We start from the raw sequence: 15,825 nt of genomic DNA, 5'->3' as shown, positions 1-15,825 counted from the left end.
AAGCAGCTTAAATATAGAGTGATATTGTGGTTTTAGCTGACGTGTGTCGCCTCACTGTTTTGAGCGATGCTCGTTCATCTCAGCTGACATGTGCTTCAACACTTCATCACTTCAATATCAGCATGTCTCCAGGAAACAAACCAGTGCAACTCTACTTCACTTCTTGAACATTAAATATATACAGTATATACTCCATTATAAGAGGTCCAGCATCTATGGTTAAAGTATGTAAGTATTATCAACAAAATGTACTGAAAGTCACAAGTATAAAGTAGCATAAAATGGAAATACTCAAGTAGGCCTCCGGTACAAGTAGGCTACATCTGATAAGGATAATTATATCAGTAATTAATTTATATGTCTGTATGACACAGATTAAAGATAATAATTATAGTTAGAATAATCATAAATAATAATAATTATAGTTAGATAAATTTTAAAAAGTATATGTTTAGCTCAATAAGAAAGCTGGTTAATAATTAATAATTGACTTATGGAGAAGGGATGGGATTAAATAAGTGTATACTTCTTCTCACTCCTTTTCGAATATGTAAATCAAGGCATCAAGTGTTTGACAATTTATTTGTCTTATGCTTTTCATTGTATGTAAATACTACTTGTTTCTGACTGTCCACTTGTTGGTATGATCATTCTCTCTCTTTATTTTTTATTTTATTTTTTTTGTATTCTACATGTTCGAAATAAATTTGAAATGAAAAATGAAATGAACTGTACTCAAGAACAGCACATGAATTCATATATTTAGTAACTTTCCACCACTGCTGTACCTTAAACCAGTCATTCCTCAAAATGTTTATAAGGATACCCAAAAAAAGAACTCATTAGACACAAAAACCTATAATGAACATAGACTGTCATTGTTGTTCATTGTCACTGTACTAATGTCTATTGACTGTAATTAATATCTATCATCTCCCTGAAGGTCCTTGAACCTCACCTGTGGCACAATACCTGTCCTGACCATCCTCTCTGCAACACCCAGAGAGGGTTGACTAAACGCTACCACCTAGCGGTTTTATTTTGACATAATCTTCCCTACAGATGTTTCCTCGATGGAGGAGAAAAAAGGTCGTTTCCATGTTGAAATCCAACCAATACTGCCAGGAAAAGAGAGATTAAAAACATGTTCATCCAAACATGCATGATTTGTTGGTATTGTTTGCACAGTGCCGCCGCATTCAGGCTCCCTCGTAAATAACAGTTGCAACAGCGGGAAGCGGTATTTGTGTCGTTAAATTACAACCATTCCCTTCATTATCAGTTTTCACTTCACTTGCATATTTACTGACCTCCTTAAAAGCACATTTGGCAATATAAAATGTAAAGTAGAGAGCATCTCCACTCACAGAGCACGGTTTCACAACAGCTTCTTCCCAGCTACAATAAGACTGGTGACAAAGGACATTAAAGAGGGACACAAATACCCCACACCTCACCTCCATATACCATTATTGAGACACAGTACACCTGAATGGACTGTAATGCTGTGCAATATGCTGCCTTCCACTGCGTAATTGTCTGAAATATATTAATTATTTCTTTTTAAAAATATTTTTATGAGAGCTACAAGTTTTTTTTATTTTGATTTTTTTTATTATTTTTTTTATTTAACCTTTATTTAACCAGTTAGTAGCCTACTCATTGAGATTAAGAATCTCTTTTGCAAGAGAGACCTGGCCAAGACAGCAGCATTGAAACATACATTCAAGTTTCAGATGCCACAACATAAAACAAATGCAAAATAAATACAGAGTATAATATCATACAAAACACATTAAAATCAAGTGACTTTTAACATGGTCATGGAGCATATATACTGTATATTTGTATTCTGGGGGTATCGTTCCTATGCAGAGGGTAGTTTAGTTTATTTATTGACTACACTGAGGGCGTTTTATATACTGTATATATTTATTATATATTTTAATTATTTATTTATTTATTGTGTTGAGTTGAATGTGCTACTTATTTTGTACTGTAATTACCTTGTGCCTTTTCTACCCTTTTTCTTTTCTTAAAGCTGACTCGGTGTAAACTGCTCAGAATTGTACTTATAGGTGCAAATGGCAAATACAACTCTTGAATCTTGTGTAAGTGTAAAAGCCTTTGTTGTCACATATCACTGAGGGGCTTTGAAGGCAGCATTGTGTCACATGACCAGCGCACAGCTGAGGGATGCTGAGGTAGGCTTGCTACCATTGCTAGCCACGTTAGCCGTGTCTAGTAAATCCTGTCAGCTTGTTTTCACCTTTTTCGAAACAAAACCAGCTCGAGGGAGACACGCTACAAGCCATGGAGAGGACACAGCGCATGTGGTCGTCTTTTGTCTCCCCTCATATCATCAGCTTTTGGTTAGATGTCAATGTCATAGTTTGTAGCTAGGGTTTGTCTAGTTAGCTCAGCTAGCTGGTGTCTGGTTATAACGCAGGAGGCCAAGGCCGAGCGAGAGAAAAACAGGGAGTCCGTCTGGTGAGTAAATCACTAACATCTGTTTTACCACCTTGTTTAGCAGCTTTTATATACACCAATGTAACATATCAGCTTGTCTGTTGACACCTATTCAGCTGCTTTACATGGTCTTTCAGGTATTGATGATGAGATGTTGGTTATTGTACAGTAACGACACTGTCTCATCATGTAACGTTACATTTAATCGGCCGAAATTAGCTGTGAAATGTTAACTGTAAATCGTCGATTAAAGGTAGAGAGTGTAGATTAAACAGTGCTGACGCAGTTTGACAGTATTTTCTCTGCATGTAATGTGATAACAGTGCTAAGTTACTGAAAAACAATGCATTAAATCACATTGACATTAGTTTGATTATGTTTGCTTTTATCATCCGGGGCTTTAGATAATATGCTTCCACACTGATGCATTATTAGAATGTTTCTTTTCAAGGAAGTTGACAGTATCAGTCTGGGTAACCGTTTCTTCCTGATACTACCATCTGAACAGCTGTGAAAATGGGTTTTCCTCTGCACAACAATGTGCTGCATTCTGTATCTGCATTGACAACACAGTTTTGTTGAAGCCATATCACCCATATTTACTGAAACATATTATTTTTATTGAGTAAAATATGTTAAACATGCAATTTGTATGGCTCCACTATCACTCCAATTTAAAAGTTGTAAATGTGTTTTTGCACTTTTCCTTTTTTTTAGGATTTTGTGTCTTGCTTAAAGACATTTTTATGTTTGCTTTTATCATCCGGGGCTTTAGATATACACAGAATATGCTTCCACCACACTGATGCATATCTTTTTCAAGGAAGTTGTTGAAGAGGATATTGGTGACAGTTATCAGCCTGGGTAACACAGTTTCTTCCTGATACTAGCACCTGTGAAAATGGGTTTTCTCTGCACAACAGTGTGCTGCATTTTGTATCTGCTTGACAACACAGTTTTGTTGAAGCCATATCACCCATATTTACTGAAACATATAGTAGAAACATATAGTTGTAGATGTGTTTTTGCACTTTTCCTTTTTTGAGGATTTTGTGTCTTGCTTAAAAATAAATTTTTAAGGTTATGTCTTGTTTATTTCTAGCTTTTTTGGGGCCCTCGAGCTTGAACTTCAAGATTCACTTTATTTTCATTTCACTGAGTATTTGCATACAAATTAAAAAGGATAGAATAAATAAGTATTAAAATTAACTATACCTAAAAAATAAAAAAATAAAATAAGTAAACATTTCAGACACAATTTCACACAATTTGCAGTCGTGTTTAGCAGCAGAGAAAAGTGCATTTATGTCCATAGTAAAGTACTGTTTGCATTACTGTCCCAAAATGTATCTTAGACAGGTGACTAGCTTTAAAAACAATAACTTTGCCCTCTCTTGTATCAACATGACATCACTGAGACATCTCTTGTATCAACATGACATCACTGAGACCTATATAGAGTCTGATGAGAGACTTGCAACATCATGTTGTACTTTTATGTTGTCATTTCAAGGAGTCACCCATACTTTCTCTCTTGTTTTTATTCCACCAGGCATTTGCTCTGTAGGTGGACAGAGGAGGAGTAGGAGGAGGTTGGGTTTTGGATCGGACCTTCTTTTGAAGTCGCCTCCACTATCATCTTCGTCACCCTCAGCTGAGCCATGTCTTCGTCAGGGTGCTGCCACCTGCCCGGCTCCCTTTGTGATTACTCCGGGAACGCCGAATCTGACGCCTCCAAGGATTCGGAGGAGTCTGATTCTACCGCGCAGGCCCAGTACATTGCCAAGGTTACGGCTAAAGATGGCCGCCCACTCTCCACCGTTGTCAAAGCGGTGAGCTTGCAGAGGTAAGAGAGGGAGGAACTCACACGGGGCCTTGACGAATATACTGTAATTACATTGTACTTTGGGTTAATCATCACATCGTCGTCTTCTCCGTCTTTGCTCCACAGCGATGTGGGCATGTGTCGGATTTGTCACGAGGGAGCTGGAGGGGAGACGCTGCTCTCACCCTGCGACTGCACTGGTACGCTGGGTAAAGTGCACAAGAGCTGCTTGGAGAAGTGGCTGTCCTCCTCCAACACCAGCTACTGTGAACTCTGTCACACAGAATTCACTATTGAACGACGACCACAACCACTCACACAGGTTAGAGGGGTTTTACTGCCAGGATAAATCTTTGGCCTTGTACTGATATTTTAAGTATTTTGTAAGATTAATTTTAAGCCATGTAGAGTGTGATGCAAGAAGTAGCATCTACAGGATATGAGATGATATTAATAAGACGGTTGCCTGATCTTGTGATAAGAGCTCTCTATTCATAGGTCTAGTTTTCAATCGCACACCTTTTTAATTCTCTTTCTTGGCAGAATTTAGTTGTAATAGCCAGCGCAAACTAAGATGCATCAATCAAGAGGTGATACTGTAGAAAGTTCATTTTCAGTTGAACAAAATTAAGTCTTCGTTTTGCTCTTGCTCAGTGGCTGAAGGACCCAGGTCCTCGCAGTGAGAAGCGTACGCTGCTGTGCGACATGGCCTGCTTTCTCCTCATCACACCCCTGGCCGCCATCTCTGGCTGGCTGTGTCTGAGGGGAGCCCAGGACCACCTGCAGCTGAAGAGCAGACTCGAGGCCGTAGGCCTCATCGCCCTCACCATCGCCCTTTTCACCATCTACATCCTCTGGACACTGGTAACTAATGCATTACTGAGGGTTATTCTCCTGTAACTGAGAAAAACATGTTTATGATGTTTATGTACTTCTGTTGAGGTGCTGGCAGGTTTTCTCTCTGGCTTCTTCACACCCACAAGCTGTTCTTTTGTTTTTATTTTTCTTGGTGTCCCACACAGATGGAATACAAAGACAACCACAGATCTATGTTCTGCTGTTGATCATCGTAGAAAATGCTGGGACTGTTTTCTGGTCCTAATATGACCTTGAATAGCACTCAAGCAAAGTCAAAGCATAGAGAGACGTGAGGGCATGTGTGCAACTTGATAATCTTTGGCACAGACCACTCATTTGTTTGAAAGTTGGCCAGATAGTTCATGCAGGCACATACATGCACAGCTCTTTGAGAAGACTAAGACTAAGCTGTCTTTTACTCTGCACTTTTTTTCCTTAACTGGACGTAACTGGATCATATACTGTAAAAAATAGCATGTATTATTCAGAAATCTAACCCTTTAATCTTCAGCAGAAGAATCATTAGACATGTCAAATTGTGAAAAATGAGCCCTTTTACTCGCAGCTCATGTAGCAGTCACAGCTTCAGTCAGCATATCGTCGTCCTGCAGACGTACTACTCTGTCTCAAATATCTTGGTGTCAGTGTTATTGACGTCTGTCTTTTCCTCCCTTGTCGCCGCCTGTCTCACCCCCATCCCCTCCCCCTCCCGCTCTTCTTCCTTTCAATCTCAGGTGTCATTTCGGTATCACTGTCAGTTATACTCGGAGTGGAGGAGGACCAATCAGAAAGTGCGCCTGCTCATGCCCGACATGAAAGGGGCGCACACCACCCAGCGTTCTGTGCCGACCAAGTCGACCAAGAAAATGACTGACGAGACCATCGTATGAGTGCAGAGCGGTGGCAAGAGGAATATTTAAAAATAACGCCCACTGAAGCGCTCTCTAAAAACAAAATTAATCATATTAATAAACTTTTGCACTTCATAAGGACCATTCTGAGAGGGGAGAGCTACTTTCCCCTCCTGTTTTCTTTTTTCGAAGCACTTGATGTAAACTACTACGGTATTAGCCGACCACAAAAGTGGTTTTGAGAAGAACTCATTCCGGAGTCGTAGTCGATGTTGAAACACAGAGTTGTCAGCGGACAGCCGGTGCTGGGATGTGAACGACGTGGATAACGGACTAACCAGCCCAACTGTATGTCCGTGACACAAACTTATGAAATACTAAGACACAAGCTAATGTAGCAGGATATAACTGATACAGCATGCTACTACAGTATAATATGAAACATATTCACTACCTATAATTCCCCCATGCCCCTTCACGATGTATTTAGCTGTTTTTGAACAATGGGCAGCCAATAGCCCGGCAAAGGATGATAACCTTAAAACATGATTGACGAAGTCTATCTGTGAATATTCTTTTTTTTGACAAGCAGAGGGCGAAAATCGCTCGTACCAACGATGTCGTCTACAATCTGAATCCCTTTGAAGTTTCCTGGTAAAAGCTTCATCATCGATGTATGGACGGTGAAAATCATTTTCCTGTTTAGACAACAGCTAAGGCATCACATATTTATCACACTTGTCACAAGGTCAGTGAGGATTGTAGTACGTGGGAGGACAACGCCAACAGCAGCCGTTAAACGACAGTAAGGAAATAGTATTGAAGGTGTGGAAAAGTGTTTACATTCTAATTGGATCATGTCTCTGCTATTGTCATAAAAGTGCATAAGCAAACGGCCGAACTCCACTTGTAAATGCACCATCCATTAATTGAGCTGCCTCGCAATGACCAGTAGTTATCGTGTCCTACATCACAAGAGAGAAATAGAGGAGATGCAGTGTTCAGAATAGTGAGACTACAGACTTTTGCCCTACATAAAAACAAGAGATGTACCAGAGCAGGCTGGTACTCAGCAAAAAGGTGCAAAAGAGAAATGTGTTATGAGATGTCAATCGATGTATGCAGCGTATGCTATACAAAGTATTTTGTGTTATTGTAGTCTTCCTGCTGCATCCCCCAGAAAGTTGGGTTATTGTGCAATAAAACACGAGGGACTCCCGGACTAAATCCATGTGAAATGTGACTTGTCTGTTGGTTTTAGGTAGGTCAGCCTCTAATGATCTTCCTGTAGTCTTTGGAAATATATCTCTGCTGATCAATCACTATGGGGGGAGAATTATTTACCCATTCAATAGGTTTGTGCTGAGAGACCTTTTACATCCACTATTGTACACAGCGTGTACTATGAATAGGACTTTTACCAAAGTACAGAACTAAAGTACAATTTCAGGTACTTAACTTGAGTACTTCCATTTTTATTTTGTACTTCTACTCCACTACAGTTCAGAGATAAAAAAAAAAATTACCCAAGATAAGACAAGATCCAAAAAGAGCAAAGATTTTGCTCGATGTCCCTTTGTGTAACACAACCTGTTTTTTTTTGTTTTTTTCTTAATCATCTCACAACTTCCCCAAGTTATCTTGTGACCCTTTGGAGAGCCTTGACCCCCCCACCTTAAGAGATATGATGTAAACTAGCTCCACCTTGCCTTGAAACAACAGTAAAATGCTCCTTAAGTGTTGATGCATCAACAATGTTGTAACACATTATTTAAAATCATTTGGCTAGGGGTGTTAATCACAGGTTTCATCACGATACAATATTATATTGATTCTTTAGACGATATTATTTGCTGATGTCACAACGTGTGCCGTGATACGATTTTGATTCGATTCAATTCAGGGGCCTGTGATTGTTAGGAGACAATATCATTATGCCCATTTAACACAATCAGTTACATTTATATCAACTCACAAAAAGCAACTAATATATAATTTGGTTATTTCATTACTGGGCTCTGTAGGAAGGAAGTGCGCTTGGACGGAAACGGTGACACAGACGTGCCATGGGAATTTCAAAAGATCAGACACAGTAGGGCTGACCCGAATGCTTCGAAGCTTCAACCATTGCCATGGTAATGGACCTCCAAATCAGTGTTCAAATGCTTTGTTTTTTGTTCACTTTTATATAAGTATGTAATAATAAAGTATATATCCCCAAATAACCCATGAAATAAGGAATAATCCCATAACATCATTTATTATTACTTATTCTCAAACAGATATTGCTGTTCGTTGTGTGTAGAGGTGTATGTATGTACAGTAGTCTGTCAGCAGCACTGTCCCAGGCACTGAAACGAGAGAGATAGAGACAGACAGAAGAACATGTCAGCCTGCTGCGCTGTGCCACGCCACGCCACGCCACGCCACGCCACGCCACGCCACGCCACGCCACGCCACGCCACGCCACGCCACGCCACGCCACGCCACGAAGCTTTAAATACCTTAAAATATTTCTCACCGAAGCCTCGAAGCCCAAAAAATGGTATTCGGGACAGGCCTAAGGTTCATCATGATGTCATTTTATGTATGTGTTGCTAAAAAGAGAGAAAAAAAGAGGACACATGAACATAATATTGTAAAATTTAATTTCATGGCATTAATATAATGTATGTGAGCAGACAAGCTATCAAAATCAAAACCAAAAAAAAGAATATATTTTACACAAAATGAAATAAGCATCAGCAGCGTCACAACCACTTTTGAGATGATGACTGAAGGAGGAGGAGGAGGAAAGCCCAAAAACAGGACTGCTGGTACGACTGAAACAGGCAGGATTCAAAGCCGGGCCTCCAACACATGGCAATAACCGTCTACCAGGGAGATGTCTAGGCTTACAAGGTCTCAGGCAAAAGCTATTCCGCTACACTAACATGGGTAACTGGCAGCTACATACGCGGTACCATCAATCCTGTTTTTGCACTGGGATGTAGCAGACTGTACCTGGGTCAGATTACAATTTGAAATCAATTCAAACACTTTCTTTCTGGACTTGATCGTTTGTGGCCTAACGGAACCGACTCCACTGATCTAAAAAGTGCAGATTCAGACAATATTGCACCCCAGGCGGATGGAAGCATACCAACACTGTGGATTTCAATTAATAATCGACCCAGGTGAGGAGGGACGGTTGCCGTGGGTTACAGGTTCTGACAGCACTGCAGTTTGCCTCCCCTCTGGCCGTCCGTGGTGGGTGGCACGCTGATGTCCACCACGTTGTTTCCTGGGGACTCGTCATGGGCAGACCGCTCAGCAATCTGTTTCTGCGAGACGATGCGGTAGATTTCTGTTTTTTGAAAAGACGGAGTAAAAAGTGATCAGTCATTTTCCCCCTAAATTATTTTGTTGTTTTGGGTGCACATCGACAATGATACTGAAACTCAGAAGTGAAAAAAGGGGTGAGGCATTTTGCAAGTTGATTCTTCGGTTATGATTTTACACAACACGGATCAAAAGAACTTCCCACAGAAAGAGGAAGTTACACAAGTTCAACAGTTTAGTTACCAGAAATTATCGCTTTTTTTTCAGTTGCAAATTATTTCTCTTTGTTAATCAGTAGCTACTTCTAAAAACAGACTTGAACACATCTTAAAGCTTGAAAGATAAAATCTCGAGCAACAGTTTCAGCTCAGAATGACATAGTAATGTTAATGGTATGTTATCAGTTACTACAGTTTGGGAATAATTGGTGTATGAGAGGTTAAGCTGACATTGACATTTTAAACATACTTCCATTTCTTATCGTTCAAGTACAATATCAACAGTGCAGCTGTGACGTCCCGCCTCTGTTCACAAGCATACCTGTGAGGATATTCTTGAAGGCTTCTTCAACGTTTGTTGAGTCCAAAGCTGAAGTTTCTATGAATGACAGATTGTTCTTCTCTGAGGGGGATGGACGAAAACATACAATTAACAGCAAAAGAAGCTTGCAGCAAAATAAGTTAATAAAACCAAGTACATATTCTTTTCTTACCACCTTCATGAAAACAAACAATACAGTTAAGGTTTCTAAGATCAGACCAAGATCAATGTAACAAATGTCAAATATCTTTTAAAAACTACACACACAATATACAAATGTCTATAACTAGACAAGTTCTATAAAATCCCTCCCCACACTCCAGTGTTTAACCTTTTTGAAAGTCCCAGTACCTGCGAAGGCCCGGGCCTCGTCCGTGGGCACGGCCCTGAGGTGACGCAGGTCGCTCTTGTTGCCGACCAGCATGATGACGATGTTGTTGTCGGCGTGGTCTCTCAGCTCCTTCAGCCAGCGCTCCACATTCTCATAGGTCAGGTGTTTGGCTATGTCATACACTAAGAGCGCCCCCACCGCTCCTCTGTAGTATCTGTGACAGGACCAGAGACACAACGGTGACAACACGTTTCACTGGTGATGACAGGAAACGTCTGTAGGACTGGTTCAGTCTTAAAGAGGCATTCAGTTCTTAAAAGTATCTGTTTTTCGTGACATATCTTTTGCTTGTACACTGATGGACTAATCCAGAATATACAGTAGTAGTACAATCTGCATTCTGTCTACTTAACTAAACATTATTGGATTTAATTTTAGCATGTTAACTAATAGTTCAGCTAGTATACATTTTAAAGCTGTTGTTCACTTGAAATGGACTCATATTATACTTAAAATGGCAAATATGTAATATATTTACTGTAATAAATCATAAAATGACCATGACATGTCATCAGAGATTAAGGAAACATGCTAAATTTAAATACTGGCGTCTCCAACAACAATGCTACAGCCAGTATGTCCTCTTTTGAAATTTCCATTACGGTTTGGAAAGTCTGTTTTTGTTTTGGTCGGTGTGATCCCATCCGCTGCCCGTTTCAACACCCCGTTGTCACATATATGAAACCAATTGGCATGCAAACACAGCCTTCTGCAGCCATGGAAGCAAGCTAACAAACTGGATCAACAGAGATAACAACGTTAGATTCTACCCGACCTGAAAAGCCTCAACACATCTCTCTGTGGTCTGTGTGCAGCTGGGTTATGAAGGCAGCGAGTATTTCAGACACACAGCCGGTGAAGTGACTCCAACTACTACTGCTGGCCAGAGGCTAACGCGGTCGTGTCTAGAAGGTAACCCTCAAATTGCCATCAGTCACACCAGAGGAACGGACGGGCCACGGCTCCTATTATTTGAATTTGGACTGCTGTTACCAATTTTAAACGCTAGCTATCAGTGCTACATATTGTTCCTTTAAGGTTTTTAAATGGGTCTTAAATTCAATTATATGTGTGATATAAAGGTTACAGTGACAGTTTTGCTCTCTGATACTGAACATGTTTGACATTTATCAGATGCACTTATGTATGTATCTAGGACATTGAGAGGGAGGCCTGGGTTCTGTGTGTAACTCAAGATTAAACCCAGTATCTTACATCTAGTAGAGCAGTATCCATCTACCTCTTTAAAATGTTGTAGAACATACCCAAAATTCTGCCTCATTTTAAGTGATCTAGTCTGAAGGATATACTGTCACTTGTGATTGCACTGCTAAGGCAGGACTATCTGCAGCACACAGACTTGGACTCACGCCGAGGTGATGGCTCTGTAGCGCTCCTGTCCTGCCGTATCCCAGATCTGAGCCTTTATCGTCTTGCTGTCCACCTGGATGCTGCGCGTGGCGAACTCCACCCCGATGGTGCTCTTGCTCTCTAGGTTGAACTCATTTCGTGTGAACCGAGAGAGCAGGTTGCTCTTCCCTACGCCCGAGTCCCCAATTAACACAACTGTGGAGGAAAAGATGAGACAAGTGTGTTAGTACATTGTATGTGTGACGGGGGAGGCAGGGACCATATATATTAATAGATCCAAGAAATGTTGATATTGCATAAACGCTGGTTTCAACAGAACCCATGGGCTTTGTGTTTGTGTGATTTATGGGATATGACAAACACATTTCTACTGTAAAGTAGGAATGTAACAATTTAAAACACGAGGCCTGAGTCAATACAGAACCTTAGTGTTACAGTGCTTGAGATTTTTCATTTTAAATTCATTACAGGAGGAATAAAACAAATGACGTTTTTATGAACCATTCTTCACTGAGCAGAATATGCTCAACTGAATAAATGAGTTTTGCTGTTCACGCTGCATCTTTAATGTGGATTTTATATGCTCGACCTTTCAAAATCAAGAGTTTAGCCTGGCCAAAACACCCCGAGGGTGCTGACATTCAGTAAATGGACTGCTGACGTCTTCCTAGGAGTACTGAGCCTTAACAATGTTTGTGTACCAACCCTCAATTAAAATGTTCTTTCTACTAGTGATGCAAGATCAAACCGTGAAAAAACTAATCGTTCAATGACTGTACAAACTGAACCGTGGGCTTGTTGAACCGTTGCACCACTACTTTCTACCTCTGAGATTCAAGAGCTACATCTACAAAATGAACCAAAGGAATATGACACCAACACTGTGAGTATAAGTATTAGGGCTGTCGATGTTAACACGATAACGCATAATGGTTTCAACGCCACTAATTTCTTTAAGGCATTAATGCAATCGATCTTTCGGAGGTTGTAGCGGGCTCAGTTTTACAAGTGAAGATACTGGCATCATATGTAACTAGTAAACATAAGGAATCCATCGGTACCAATCATGTCATACTAGCTTGTCGAGAAGGAGGTTAAATAACGCTCCAAACTTACGCTAAATTTTGGCGAGGAAAAACGGTCATGGTCATTTTCAAAGGGGTCCCTTGACCTCTGACCTCAAGATATGTGAATGAAAATGGGTTTTATGGGTACCCACGAGTCTCCCCTTTACAGAGATGCCCACTTTATGATAATCACATGCAGTTTGGGGCAAGTCATAGTCAAGTCAGCACACTGACACACTGACAGCTGTTGTTACCTGTTGGGCTTCAGTTTGCCATGTTATGATTTATGATTTGCCATATTTCTTTTTACACTAAATGCAGTACCTGTGAGGGTTTATGGACAATATCTGTTATTGTTTTGTGTTGTTAATTGATAATATATGATGAATGATGAATATATACATACATTTGCATAATTTGTCCCATCCCATGTTGATAAGAGTGTTAAATACTTCCAAATCTCCCTTAAAGGTACATTTTGAACAGATACAAACTATGCGATTAGCGATCAGTATAATCTGACAGTATGGATTGATTATCATCAGGCAAAGATCTTGTCTCAGGCTTTGTTTCCAGAGAGAGGAAAGTGATTGATCCTGCTCATGGACCTGGGCTGAGCTGAGCTGAGCTTCTGTTCACAGCAGCCACAGCAGCAGCAGAGGTGGAGCCTTTTTGTTTTCTCTCTCCCTCGACAAAAGGAAATAGAGCCGAACTTTGTCCCTGTCGACATCTTGCTGGTCCGGGGCTGCAGGAAGCTGATAACAGGCTTCATCAAAACCTGAATCGACAGTTTGCAGGCCGCCTTGCCCTTCCTGTACACAGACGATGGTTTAGGGCAGAGAGAGAGAGAGAGAGAGAGAGAGAGAGAGAGAGAGAGAGAGAGAGAGAGAGAGAGAGAGCTCTCTCGCCTCCGGCAGATGCTCTATTCATCCCACAGAGGATACTTTGTTACATCTAAATGGCCCTTTGGCTCATCCAGGCCCAGGATGTTAATGTGCCACAGGACCTGATATATCACGATCAAAGGAAGTCATTCTGGATCCAACCAGAGATAAACCAACCAACCTGAGTCTGGCACCATCTGATTCAATCACATCATATTGGAGACAGTCATAATAACACACAGATAGATAGTTATGATCAGTTTCAATCAGAGCAAGGTTGAGTAACAATCTGAGGATGAAGCTTATTGATCAAGAGGCTAAAAAAAAAAGGCCTAGGTGGAATAAAACATATCAATAAAACAGGAACTATAAAACGAGCACTGTATGAGTTGATGAAAGTTTAATAGAAAAGGCAGAGCACTGGATAGGGTGTTGCATCCTCATACCTATAAATATAGCTGCAGGCGTTGCAGCCTAATGTCACAATGACAGCATTATGTTGTTGTAACAACACCAAGACATTATCATCCACAAACATTAGTCTTTAGAAAACAAACACATCTGGTCAGATACAATCAGAGGTTTCTAAAAGCATATAGCAGTGTCGGTGTAAAGAGGGGAGGGGGGGAATGCAGTCATCTTTCTTTTCTTTTTTGTTACCTTTGAACAAGAAATCGTATTCATCGTCTCGGTTCCCCATTCTAGACGAGGCCGCTCCAAGGCTGCTCTCCGGAAAAGGATGTGTGGAAAGTCTGGGTGTTAATTGTCGTTATCAGCTAGAAAAATATATGGTAAAGGTTTTTGTTTTTGCGCTGAGACTCTCTGCGCCAGTGTTGGCTGTCAAGAGCGAGCTGGCCGCAGAAAGGGAGAGATCCCAACTCTGCAGCGGGAGGGGAGGAGTCCTGCACCGCAGATACCTTCCTCTGGGGGGCGCTGCTTACTGACATGCCAACAGATATACTGGAGCATCCAGCTGGAGACAACCATTTAGATCTGAATGAAGAGAATTACAGGGTCAGGACACACAAAGGATGTTGACATCATTGTCACTTTCACATGAATAATGTTACTATTAAAGCATTTAATGGTTGACATTGTGTATAAATAGTTATTGAAAGAACATTCACAATGAAAATGTTATTTCAGATAGCCAACAGGGAGTCTCAACCTTCTGATATATTTTAAAGGTCCCATATCATGCTCATTTTCAGGTTCATACTGATATTTTGTGTTTCTACTAGAACATGTTTACATGCTGTAATGTTAAAAAAAAACTTTATTTTCCTCATACTGTCAGCCTGAATATACCTGTATTTACCCTCTGTCTGAAACGCTCCGTTTTAGCACATTTTGACGGAATTGCAACAGAATTGCGTTGCTAGGCAACAGCTTGGGTCCATGTGTACTTCCTGCCAGCTGATGACATTCACATACACTGCAACCAGGAATAAACTGGGACACATTTAGTATGTTAACGTTTGAAATTGTGTCAAGGGTCTAAATATTGTATACTCGCGACATCACGAATGGGCAGAAATCCTGACAGCTTGTTTCAAATGCAGAGTTTCTGAATACGGGCTGTGTGTATTTCCCTGTGGATTGAGTGTTTCGATACTTTCACAGTATTTATATAGGACTTAAGCCTGCTGTATAATAAAAAAACATGAAAATCTCACTTTTTTATAATATGGGACCTTTAAGAAACTGTATTGTAGAGGTAAATAATAGATAAACGGAAAATGCTATGGTGGAGATTGGTGTTCATCTTCAAGCTCCAGATCGTTGTTATACCTTTTTTCAAGGAATGTTTTTCCGTTTACGTAATTCTTTCCCATGGCTGTGGCTTTCCATGCAAAATATGCACCAGAAGGTTCTGACTGGAACAGGTAGGGGTGGTCTTCATCCCATCCAGCTATCAGCAATGAAACGCCAAATGGACGCACTCCACCAGACTGTGTGTACTCCTGCATTACAGAGGCCACTCTCTGGACAAGCTGGCGTGTGGAGATGGTGTTCCATCCGGCCGCGGTCGGGAGGCTGAAGCAGGAAAAGCACTAGGATCAGCAGTGATTCATGGAGAGACCTTCGTCTGGTCAGCTAACATTACTGCCAAGCAGGTGAAATATAGAGTGATATTGTGGTTTTAGCTGACGTGTGTCGCCTCACTGTTTTGAGCGATGCTCGTTCATGTCTATGTAGAGCGAGCACAAGCGCGAGCAACAGGACGCTGACTTTCGTTGACTTAACG

The 15,825-nt window shown here is 40.7% G+C and overlaps 2 protein-coding genes across 2 annotated transcripts; one reads left to right on the top strand and one right to left on the bottom strand.

Moving 5' to 3' along the window:
- Nucleotides 1–2,170: 2,170 nt before the first annotated feature.
- Nucleotides 2,171–7,234, top strand: LOC141776986 (E3 ubiquitin-protein ligase MARCHF2-like). The gene is made up of 5 exons (XM_074650892.1): nt 2,171–2,490; nt 4,022–4,315; nt 4,421–4,616; nt 4,949–5,158; nt 5,887–7,234. Exons 2-5 carry the CDS (start codon nt 4,131–4,133, stop codon nt 6,040–6,042), a joined length of 747 nt encoding a protein of 248 aa, XP_074506993.1. The 5' UTR covers nt 2,171–2,490; nt 4,022–4,130; the 3' UTR covers nt 6,043–7,234.
- A 1,400-nt stretch (nt 7,235–8,634) lies between these two features.
- LOC141776987 (ras-related protein Rab-11B-like) lies at nt 8,635–14,441 on the bottom strand. Its single transcript, XM_074650893.1, has 5 exons — nt 14,238–14,441; nt 11,626–11,821; nt 10,216–10,409; nt 9,865–9,945; nt 8,635–9,349 (listed from the first exon to the last, which is right to left on the bottom strand). The coding sequence occupies exons 1-5, from the start codon at nt 14,275–14,277 to the stop codon at nt 9,204–9,206; spliced, it is 657 nt and encodes a 218-aa protein (XP_074506994.1). The 5' UTR covers nt 14,278–14,441; the 3' UTR covers nt 8,635–9,203.
- Between the last annotated feature and the right edge of the window lie 1,384 nt (nt 14,442–15,825).

The sequence above is a fragment of the Sebastes fasciatus genome, chromosome 11 (genome assembly GCF_043250625.1).
Source record: "Sebastes fasciatus isolate fSebFas1 chromosome 11, fSebFas1.pri, whole genome shotgun sequence".
Lineage (NCBI taxonomy): Eukaryota > Metazoa > Chordata > Actinopteri > Perciformes > Sebastidae > Sebastes > Sebastes fasciatus.
This window is presented reverse-complemented; position numbering and strand designations above follow the sequence as displayed.

Coding starts and splice junctions, on each gene's coding strand:
- LOC141776986 (XM_074650892.1), top strand. CDS start 4,131: ATGTCTTCGTCAGGGTGCTGCCACCTGCCCGGCTCCCTTTGTGATTAC. Junction 4,316..4,420: donor AAAGCGGTGAGCTTGCAGAG/GTAAGAGAGGGA, acceptor TTTGCTCCACAG/CGATGTGGGCATGTGTCGGA. Junction 4,617..4,948: donor GACCACAACCACTCACACAG/GTTAGAGGGGTT, acceptor GCTCTTGCTCAG/TGGCTGAAGGACCCAGGTCC.
- LOC141776987 (XM_074650893.1), bottom strand. CDS start 14,277: ATGGGGAACCGAGACGATGAATACGATTTCTTGTTCAAAG. Junction 11,822..14,237: donor ATACGATTTCTTGTTCAAAG/GTAACAAAAAAG, acceptor TTTCCTCCACAG/TTGTGTTAATTGGGGACTCG. Junction 10,410..11,625: donor TACAGAGCCATCACCTCGGC/GTGAGTCCAAGT, acceptor GTCCTGTCACAG/ATACTACAGAGGAGCGGTGG.